The sequence below is a fragment of the Cyprinodon variegatus genome, unplaced genomic scaffold (assembly GCF_000732505.1).
Source record: "Cyprinodon variegatus isolate N-32 unplaced genomic scaffold, C_variegatus-1.0 Scaffold45, whole genome shotgun sequence".
NCBI classification, from domain to species: domain Eukaryota; kingdom Metazoa; phylum Chordata; class Actinopteri; order Cyprinodontiformes; family Cyprinodontidae; genus Cyprinodon; species Cyprinodon variegatus.
Window position 1 is genome coordinate 900,983 of NW_015150498.1, and position 10,860 is coordinate 911,842.

The 10,860-nt window shown below is 36.3% G+C and overlaps 2 protein-coding genes across 2 annotated transcripts; one reads left to right on the plus strand and one right to left on the minus strand.

Moving 5' to 3' along the window:
* Positions 1-124: 124 nt before the first annotated feature.
* On the minus strand, positions 125-1,901 carry LOC107081966 (cytochrome b-c1 complex subunit 6, mitochondrial). The gene is made up of 4 exons (XM_015370355.1): positions 1,763-1,901; positions 1,457-1,492; positions 632-793; positions 125-351 (listed from the first exon to the last, which is right to left on the minus strand). Exons 1-4 carry the CDS (start codon positions 1,805-1,807, stop codon positions 319-321), a joined length of 276 nt encoding a protein of 91 aa, XP_015225841.1. The 5' UTR covers positions 1,808-1,901; the 3' UTR covers positions 125-318.
* A 1,080-nt stretch (positions 1,902-2,981) lies between these two features.
* On the plus strand, positions 2,982-10,762 carry LOC107081960 (cytochrome P450 2J6-like). Its single transcript, XM_015370348.1, has 9 exons — positions 2,982-3,190; positions 3,273-3,435; positions 3,703-3,852; positions 3,930-4,090; positions 5,015-5,191; positions 7,785-7,926; positions 8,029-8,216; positions 8,308-8,449; positions 10,469-10,762. The coding sequence occupies exons 1-9, from the start codon at positions 2,987-2,989 to the stop codon at positions 10,642-10,644; spliced, it is 1,503 nt and encodes a 500-aa protein (XP_015225834.1). The 5' UTR covers positions 2,982-2,986; the 3' UTR covers positions 10,645-10,762.
* The last annotated feature ends 98 nt before the right edge of the window (positions 10,763-10,860 follow it).

Here is a 10,860-nt window from a genome sequence, read left to right on the forward strand (position 1 = left end):
AAATCTTGATTGCTAATCACATTAACCTTTACTAAAAAGTCAAGAGCAAATTTGTAATTATGGTTGTGTAATCAAGAATAATGAAAACCAGCATTTACTTAAAAAAAAAAAAAGAACACAGCAAATCTGTGCATCTAAGCCACTTTATTGATATATTGAATCACAATGACTGTATACATTTTTTTCACATGTTTAGATAACACATTTTTAAGTTACAACACGGAGCAGATAAACACATGTGCGAGTTTGAACCCCCATCCTCCTGGTAGTCTGACTTCTGGAGAAAGTGGTCATCGAGTCATCCAGGCACAGGGGACCTCATTTGACAGAATGGAACAATTTGTGAGACACCTGTAAAGAGACAAGACATAAAATTTAAAGTAACAAAGCCACTCACAGTGTACACATTTAGCCCAAACTTTCAAGCAAAAAGTATGCCCTCGCCAGCTCTGCCGATAGATACATCTGTGACTAAGTAAGGTAGATTAAAACAAAACACACGTAAAGCCTTAAGTTCGATAACTGTCATTATTCGAGGTGACCACTCTGTTGTACAATAGTGAATCTTTGCTTTTATGACCTGTGTTCTTTAATCACCTAGCAGGGTCCAACTGGTACATTCTGTACTTACACAATGGTCCCGAGCATGGAGGAAGTCAAACAATTCCTCCGTGCAGTCCTCCTCTGTCTGGGATCGAGAACCAACTCTGGTCTCGCATAACTCCAAACGTTCCCGAGAGTGGATGCAGTGCTCCGTCTCCTCACACTTCTGCCGCAAGGTTTCAAGAGGGTCCTATAATCAAAGTTAATTTAGTAAATATATACTACAGTACTGTGATCTCCAACTTAATTTCATATCCAACAGAAAGCTATTAGAAGTGAAATTGTATTTTCTACAAAATATTAAAGCATGCTTACGGTTCATAAGGCTGTAAGCAAGAGAATGCGAGAAAAACATTCAGTACGTAACAAAAGGAGCTGAACAAATAACTTTAAAATTGCTCTAAGGCTGGAGAATCCTGTCCAAAACACCATCTATCTCAATAACGTACACATGGAGAGGGAGGTTTAGCAATGCCAGAAGAGGGAAACTTAACCAATTCCTTTTAAAATGCTAAGGACAAGATAAAACTGTAATTATTGAAGTTATTCCATAATTAATATTAGTTATAAAGGCTGTTTGACATCCAATGCTTTTCCACAAACTGATTCAACATTATCTATGCCCATAATATACATTATTAAACTTCTTTTGGCAAAAAGGTTAGAAACTGTTGGTTAAATTTTGAAGTTTGAAACGAACTAGACTTCTTAATTCATTAGTATCGCATTAAAACCACTCAATAGATGTCATTCATATTTAATCAAAGTCTTATGGTGGTACAGAGAAAAACAATAATAAATCAATAAATTATAACTAATGAAATCTTCTGGAGCAAAAAGGCTGCTGACTCACCACCAAGTCCTCCTCTTCTTCCTCCTCTTCCTCCTCCTGAAACAGACACAACCAAATCAATGGCATCATTCACTTCCAGCCAATAAAAGTTAATTTTGTCAATATTTGTAAACCTAGATCCATGATGCAAACAATGCAAAAAAGGTCAACTTTAGATTGTGATTAATCTAGGATGTCGTATTAATAAACCGGAAAATAACTGATACCGAAGCTAAGACAAGCTAGCATATTCGGTCGGTGACCGTTACATTTTTAAAGGAATTCCTGAGTATATTCTTAAGAAAATATAAAGCATTTACTACTAACATCTTCGGGTTCCCCGTTCGTGATCATCTTCTCCTCGAAAACCATATTTTAATGTTTTATTCCTGGCTGCCTGTCAAATCACTGCTCTTGGAGGACACCTCAGGTCAAAGCAGCTAGCCGACGGTCGTTGACAACAAATTGAAGTTTCCGGTTCCGGTATTTTCATTTTAAAAGCTTCAGCAGCTTCAACTGGCTTTATGTTCAGTGAGAATAGAATGTGAATAAGGAAAAATATGAACTATTATGATTTACAAAGACAGATATATCATGCACATCCAGAGGACGTGATAATAAAATTTCTACGTTAATGTTGTTGTCTTTTTTTTAAAGAAAAAAGTAGGTTGAAATGACCGGCATTTGAAAAATGAAATGCTTTTATTCAAGCGGGACTTGAAGTTCACTCTGTAACACATAAAAACACGTTTGGTTAAACCTTTTTTATGAGTTTTTTGAATATATTTTTTAAGTTATTAACACGTTGGTTTTATTTTGAAGAGAGCATTTCGGCCAATAAATATTTCACTGCTGCCACCATGTGGTAGAAAATGTTATAACAGTAGCAGAAGTAAAGCGTGAAAAGCTGTAAATGAATCGGACCTAGTCGTTTTGAAACATAGTAGTTCTTATGATCATGTAGAAAACAATAATAGCACTATGACAGTTTTTCTTGTAGATAATCAATTATATTGATAAAACAACCAGAAATTTTAATAAATTCTGGTATCAACTTATATCACCTTGCAGGTCTCTGCATGTCATCCACTGATAAGCAAAATGATAAGGCCCAGAAATAACCTTAATGAGGGTCTGAGTTTTTTTTTTTTTTTTTTTTTTTTTTTTTTTTGTTCTCTTGCCTATTCATAATGACAGAAACATAAATAAATAAAAAATACTAAAGTAATGAGGGGTACTTTTTCAGATAAATTAATTTCCTTATCCATGTCTTCTCCAAACACTGTATTTATACTTATAATGAAATACAAATACTGCAATCTTCCCATTAGGTCAATAAGTATTTTACAAATACTGTACCTGGAAATATATGTAACATGTTCAGTTGCTGTGTCAAGGATATAGGGACCAGAGTCCAATTTAATAAGTAATCTATTTCTTTGAAGCAACATTTTAGATGAGAAAAAACATTGCTGCTATTTCTTAGAGCAAAATATCAATGCAGTGCCTTGGGAATAAATTAAAAGCATATTGACAGGCTGGGTTGGCACCATGGATTTGCTTTTTTCCATATTTAGTTTCTTTGTTGACTGGGATTTAAAGAGTCTGCTGTTGTTTGTGGTGGTTTTTATCATTACCGCAGATTTGGTTAAAAACCGTCGACCAGTTGGCTTCCCTCCTGGACCCAGAGCTCTACCCATTGTGGGCAACATATTCACATGGGACCAAAGCAGACCCCATGAGAAGCTGATGGAGGTATAGAGTAATATAAAATGATAACCAACTGCAACTGTTTTACTAATCCATGTTCTAACTACTTTCCTTCACTCTCACTCAGTTGGCAAGGACTTATGGAGATGTATTCAGCCTACGATTTGGTCAGAAATGGTCAGTAGTGTTGAATGGATTTGATACTATTAAGGAGGCTCTGCTTACGAAGGGAGACAGCATGGTGGACCGTCCAAAACTTGCTTTGCAGGAAGAAGTAACAGGTGGATTAGGTAGGAAAATATCCTTACACGTAGCCATACATGGGCAAATGTGCTTTTTGTAAACTTACAGAAAATGTTTATGTGTTGCAACATTTGTACAAAGAATAAATATCATTATGACAGCATGCATTCAGGCGAATTATTATTACAAACTATTACCTTTTTTTTTTCTCGCCTTCTGAACAACGGAAAGCCAATACAACAGCAGAAAAAATATAAGTTGTATAAATTTTCACTTTATATTTCCTTTTTTCTACCTTCTTTCTTTGTCATCAGGAATAATAATTAGTAATGGAGACATCTGGAAACAACAGAGGCGTTTTGCACTTTCAACCCTCAAATACTTTGGGTTTGGGAAAACGTCTCTTGAACATGTCATCCTGGATGAATTCAGACATTGTGCGGAAGAGTTCAGGGGTTATAAAGGTAGTTATTTAACGCTTAGAAATACATTCAAAGTGGTCAGCTGTGCAGTTTATATATTTTTCTGTTAAACTCCAAAGAGAAGCCTGTAAATCCACATCTCATCATCAATAACGCTGTCTCCAACATCATCTGCCACCTGGTCTTTGGTCATCGCTTCGAGTACGGGGATGAGAAGTTCAGGAAACTGATGCTACTGTTTGATAAGGCACTCCAGATCGAAGCCTCTATTTGGGCGCAAGTAAGGTTTCCTAAAGCTCATAATGAAACGGTACTGTTGTGTACTGTGCTGTGTGCTACACTTAACACATGCCAGTTATTGGCAACGCTTGGTGGAGGTTTTAAAGTACCCAAATGCCAAGATGAGTTTTGCTGATTTAATTAAAATCAAATGGCAAACAGGGGCACAAATCCAAAAAAATGAAATACTGAAAACCAACAATAAAAACAAAGCAAAAAGCAACAAAACAACAAGAAAACAGTAATGAGGAACTACAGAGGTGGTGTATATATGGGGAACAGAACAAAGGATGGGCTAATGAGCTGATATGGAGCAGGTGTGAATGGAACTACTAGAAGAGAGCAAAGAGGAAAGGAAACGGGCACAAGGGAGCAAAAGAGAGTAACTCAAAAACACTACACTGCCACAAAACAACTACAAAGACACAAAATTACAAAGAAACTAAAAATAATCCAAAACAGAGGGCAGAACCCTGACAGTTAGTAATAGTGGTGAATATAGCAATATTTTTGTTTAGTCACCATTCAGTTAGTCTACTCATTAAATAATCTTTCATCAGTCACTAGGTGCTTTAAATGCATTTACTAAGCCAAAAAGTAAAAGAATCACAAAAATAAACCGCAAAGAACAGAACCAACAAAAAAAATAGGCAATACAATAAACAGCATGAGACAAGACTTGTTAGGAGATGATTAAATTAAAGAAATGCTGAAAAAAATCAAGCCAAACACAAAAAACTCAGTTTGTTATGTTATTACTGTATTCTAAATAACTGTGGTAAAATACATTATTATATGCTTTAAATAAACATACAGCTACACCATTTTGCCTCCATTCAAATCTATTCCTTATCTATTTTGATGTCCCAAAGCGACAGTCAGCTGCATTTTTAACTCATTGTGTCCAGTTTATTTTTGTTTCCAGCTCTACAATTCTTTTCCTCTGCTGATGAGGCTGTTGCCTGGTCCACATCAGACCCTCAAGCAGATCTGGGGAGATGTGAAGAGCTTCATACGAGAGGAGCTGAACCAGCACAAGGAAAACTGGGATTCCACAGAACGCAGAGATTACATCGACTGTTACCTGCAGGAAATTCAAACGGTGACTGCAAGATACAGACAATTCCCATTATAAATTATACTTTTAAATTATATTGCTTTTATGTGTTTGTTTGTTTACACAGTTCAGAGAAAAAGGGGTTATAAGAATTAAAACCTGCATTGTCAAAGTATTTAAATGAAAAAATATATATATATATATAGACATAGGGCCAATAGAGTCTTGTAATTTTGTTTTAAAATAAAAAAAAAAATTAGCGATTTATTTTTCTTTTGCTCAACAATATATTAAGCATCCAGTATTGTAATTAAACAAATCATATTTTGCAAGAAAGGTATTTGTAAATCACTTATTTGAAGAAAAAAAATGAAAATTTAGTCTAATTTTGGCAATAAGAACAATATTTGGTGGCATTCTTTGTTTGAAAACCCAATTAGGGATAATAATAATAATAATAATAATACATTTTATTTAAAAAGGCGCCTTTCTGGACACTCAAGGTCACCATACAACAACATAAAAAGTGTCAGAAAAAAATAAAAATAATAATTATATAGACATTTAAAAACATTTAAAAAATACAGAGGCTGTGACAGTGAAATTGATATTTTTAAAGAGAATAAGCAATCTTAAACAGATGGGTTTTGAGTTGTATTTTAAAATGGAGAATTGAGTCCGTATTTCGAAGTTGGGGTGGTAGAGAGTTCCAGAGGCGGGGGGCAGAGCGGCTGAATGCTCTGCTCCCCATGGTGGTGAGATGGGCGGATAACCTATTCTGTTCTGATGCCGTACTTCCACCCACACCTAATATTCAAAATACGAGCCTAAAGGAAGCCGTGGCCTATGGACATTGGAACATTCAAGTGGAAGGGAGGGGCTGAGTGTGGTTTCAGGTGGATTGACAGCTTGGAGAGCAATCACAGTGATGGTAGCATTTCAAACCATAAAATACCTGTTTGAGCTGCTGACTCTAGAGATACCATAGAATGTGAACAGTTTCTGAGAGGCAAGTTAGTGATTTTGATGATAATATGTAGATTAAACTGTAAGAAAATATGGTCTGTATCTAGACTACCCAAACTCGCTACAGAGGTATGAGGGAGACATAAGCTGCTTTTACCTCACAGTGAGTGACGTCAAAATAACTGCAGAACCGGCAATAATACTGACTCAAAATTTGATGCACTAACCCTGTTAAAATCTGAGGAGGGCGGCAAATAATTAAGAGACAAATGCAGAATTTTAACAAATGTGCAGTGAACTATTTTATGTTTCCAAGGTCACAACCTGCCAATATAAATTAGTCCTTTAAACTGTTATTTTGGGCTGCTGCTGACTCTCTGATTAAGTGAGAGTCCATCGTATCTGTATCTGTGATCTGAGTAAGATTACCATTCCGTAAAAGTTATCATGTTTCCTATTCATTTAATACATAAACCACATAAAGAGTTATTTAAAGTTTCTGCTCTCTTCTCAGGGGGGAGGGAAAGCTTAAGGAATATAGGGACAGTTATTTATGATCTTTCATAACTTATTACTGGGTATCATTTTCTGAAAGCCAGATAAACTTCTGCAAACATTTTGCTGAGTTACATGCCTCCAACTTTTTTACAGCCTATCCCTTTAATACTTTTACTGAGAGTCTAACTCCATCTAACGTGGTTCTAAAATCCCCCTTTGGGTGTGGTGGAAATGTGTTAAATGGAGCACGTTTGCAGCTTTTGTTGAACTTGAGTTTTTTTTTGGCATTTGCAACTTTTTTCCCTCTTATTGTGTCTATTTTCTGTGATTACATACTTTTAATTAGGCAACTTTTTATTGCATTTTTGTTTTGATTGTGTGTTTTGGAGTTTGCTTCATTCGTGTTTGCAGCTTCTTTTGCCGTTTGCAGGTTTTTTTACTGTTCATGTTGAGTAATTTGCTAAATATGACACATTTGCTGGTCACCATAAATGTAGTATCTTACTGTGACATTTATGGAAGCTGAGAAGGGAATATATAGCTACTTTAAACTTATCACTTGTTTGATTATTGCTATATTTTTTAAGGACAGCTAACTGCAAATCATGGATTTATTCATTTATTGCTAATAAACTGTATACATTGATGTCTTATAGTTCTGTCTACATGAAATAGGCGCTATATTTACGATTTACTGCACATGTTGCAGTCCATTATTTGCGTCTAAAACCATCTATTTGGCACTTTCCTTATGTTTAACAAGTGTACATCATCTGATTTAAATCAGTATTGGTGTTTGTTCCAAAAATATTCCAACACTACCAAGACTAACGGAACAGCTCTGCCACTGTGGGGTAGTTCTCCTTTGCTGGTTCAAAAACTGGGCCTTGCAATTTTTCAATCTACTGTATTTTTAGATTGAGGATTCATTAGCTTAGCATTTAATTTGTAAATTGGCCCCTGCACATTTCCTAGCAGGCTGGGAACTGTGTCTGTATGGCGCATTTTTCAAATATTAGATGACTGGAATGGGGTGAGTTGTCCTTTAACCTTCAATGTGAACTTTTTGCAGATCCCACAAACCTCATCTCTGCTTGTTGTAAATGAACTATTAGCTGTATATGTTTGATCTAGCTAGATGTCATTGTGTTCTTTTCTTCTTTTTTTTGCACAGAATAAGGGTCAGGAAGGCAACACATTTGATGAAGAAAACTTGATCATGTGTGTCTTGGATTTGTTTGTGGCTGGCTCAGAAACTACATCCACCACCCTACGCTGGTCGTTTCTCTACATGGCTAAATATCCTGAGATTCAAGGTACAAAAGTCGACTCGAATAAAACTTTATCAGTAGCACCCAAACACACACTCAAAAATATGTTTTTCTAAGTTGCATATTGAAAGTGGAGGTTGTTTGCAGAGAATGTCCAAGCCGAGATAGACAGAGTGATCGGACAATCCAAACAGCCCTCTATGGAGGATCGTGCCAATCTTCCCTACACAGATGCTGTAATCCATGAGATCCTTAGGATGGGCAACATAGCTCCTCTTGCCTTACCACATTCTACCAACAAGGAAGTCCAGCTGGGAGGCTACACCATCCCAAAGGTAACTTCCTGCAAGACTTCAGTGAAATTCAAATAATATTTTATATTTCAACATTTAATGCATATTTAAACACCTTCACTTGTTTCAACAGGGCATACTCATAGTTCCAAACTTGGCCTCAGTGCTGTTTGATAAAAAAGAATGGGAGACACCTTTGGAATTTAACCCCGGACACTTCCTGAATGAGGAGGGCAAGTTTGAAAAAAGAGCTGCTTTTATCCCTTTTTCTGCCGGTAAGGAGTCCCAACAGCTGAACATCTACTGTCTTTCAAACCCCACAGATAATATATACTTTTATGATGGGGTGTAGCATGTAAATTTTTTTGTATTAATCTTCTGAAGTCAAATTTAGAAAACTGTGGCATCTCTTTTGAATTATCCTCTTTTATTATAATACCCCCTAAAGGGGCCTCACTATATTAGAAATTGTAGTCTATAGCTGTGTGATCGGCATTTATACATGTATATATATTCTTTGCAACTTAAGATCATTAGTTGATGACTGAAACAAGAAGTTTAAAGGAGTTATAGCTTTAAAAAAATATATTTTATGCTTTGAACAGCTATTGGGTCAATAATCTAAAAATAGAGTACAACACAACTGCAAACCTGTAAAGATGTGCTTATCCACTTTAACTGGCAGAGTCAGCACAGAGATTATTTAGACAATTGAGCAATGAAGGAGGGTGGCTGACCTTTGTGAAAAAGGAACAATAACTAAAGCTTTGAAAGAAAGTCATGAGAAGTTAAGTTTAAGCCTAATTCCTATTTAGCTTGGGTCCCCATGCATCTAACACACAGGAAATGGTACTCCTTCCTGCTGAGACAAAAAGTGAACTGAGCAGATATCCATTACTACCGTACACGATAAATTAACACATTTTCATAATGATCAAACATCGGGCTGTCAGTATCGTACTGTGAGGAAGAGCTTTCTTTTGCAAAGAATGGAAAACTTGTTAGAGTTAATGAGAAAAAGAAGGTTGCGAAATACAAATTTGAAAAAAAAAACCTTGATTTAATGCCTTTAAAGACTAGAGACTGTGGCAGAGGTCAATTTTCCCCATGAACTATAGAGCTAGATAATGTGGAAATGTTAAATTTTTAGAATGGTCATGCTCAGGCGCCTCGTCTCAGTAGAGATCAAGACCTTTGTGTTAGACTATTTGGATTAACATAAGAAACTGTTGCGACTGAATAGTAAATTAACTCTCTAGATGTGTCTGTCAGGATTTGGTTGAGGTTTGTGGACCCAAATGCAGAGGCAGGGAGGCAGAGGTGAGTTTCTTGATGATTTAATGATGACTAATCGAACAACTGAACATCGAGGCAGGAATTCAAAAATACAAAAATCAAACAAGAAAACAAAGTCAAACAAACCAAAACCATGGAGACATCTGGGGGAAACTCAATGAGACGGAGTTGGAGGAAGTTTGACGAGGAACCAGCACAGAAGAACTGCACAGAGAGAGTATTTACGGGAGACTGAAACAAAGAGAGGCCTAACGAGCAGATTGGGAGCAGGTGTGAAAAGAGCAGAAACAGGAAAGGAGCTAGGGAAAAAAGGAGAACACAAGAGGGCAGCAGAGGGCAACAAATAAAATCCTGGATACTGAAAATAACCAGAAAACACAACAAAATAAGAATTAAAACACTTAAACTAGAAAACATGGAACAAAGTAAAACTGAATACTCAAAAGAAAACATAACAGAACCAAGACTGTGACAGTAACTGAAAAATAACCTGAAAACTCAACAAAATAAGAATTAAACCACTAAAACCAGAAAAAGAGGAGCAAAGTAAAACTGAGGACTCAAAAGAAAACATAACAGAACCAAAACTGTGACAGTGTCTAGTATTAAAATACCCTTAAACAACCCAACAGTTGTGAATGTAGAGTGTGTAGTCAACACCAACACATCCACACCATACCTTTCAACTTCGTTCACTTATTTAAAACCTTTTTTTGTGCCACCTCACTGTAATGAATTACTTTGAGTTGGTCTAAAAAATCTAACAAACATGAAATATTGTGAAAAATATTCAGGTCGATGAATACTATGACATCGCTTGTAGCATCTTATCAATGTATTTTAAATTGAGTGATTGCTTCAGATTATTTGATCATTGTAGTTAATATTGTAAAGTTGGCTTATTCTGCATGTTATTGTATAGATATATCTAGCCCAGAGTTTTAAGGATAAGTGATCATTTACTGACAGTAGCACCTCTCCTCTAATTTTTGTCCTAGGAAAGCGTCTGTGTCTTGGGGAGAACCTGGCCAGGGTTGAACTTTTCCTCTTCTTCACGTCCTTCATGCAGCACTTCACATTCTCAATGCCAGCTGGAGTGGAGGCTGTCATGGATTACCGAGCAGGAATCACTCTGGCACCAAAGCCATATGAAATATGTGTTAAGCCACGCTAACATCAGCTTTGTTGTTATTTTTAAAGAAAGGGGTAAAAAGCTTACCTGCTAAATCCTCTTTCCCAAAATGTCCCTAAGTGATTTTGCTGACGTGTAAATATGAGCCGATTTGAGCAGTTTGAATGCATTTTATGAAAACAACCTGACTGCAGACCTGCACTGTCAGGACCCTCCGTTGCAGACCTGTAAAATGGGGTTCACTGCACTGTCAGGACC

Bases quoted from the DNA above. Each gene is read 5' to 3' on its own strand.
- LOC107081966 (XM_015370355.1), bottom strand. From the start codon at position 1,807: ATGGTTTTCGAGGAGAAGATGATCACGAACGGGGAACCCGAAGAT. The intron at 1,493-1,762 runs GTTAGTAGTAAA...TGTCTGTTTCAG, and splicing joins CGAACGGGGAACCCGAAGAT to GAGGAGGAAGAGGAGGAAGA. The intron at 352-631 runs GTAAGTACAGAA...GTCTCTTTACAG, and splicing joins TCCATGCTCGGGACCATTGT to GTGTCTCACAAATTGTTCCA.
- LOC107081960 (XM_015370348.1), top strand. From the start codon at position 2,987: ATGGATTTGCTTTTTTCCATATTTAGTTTCTTTGTTGACTGGGATTTA. The intron at 3,191-3,272 runs GTATAGAGTAAT...ACTCTCACTCAG, and splicing joins CCCATGAGAAGCTGATGGAG to TTGGCAAGGACTTATGGAGA. The intron at 3,436-3,702 runs GTAGGAAAATAT...CTTTGTCATCAG, and splicing joins AGAAGTAACAGGTGGATTAG to GAATAATAATTAGTAATGGA.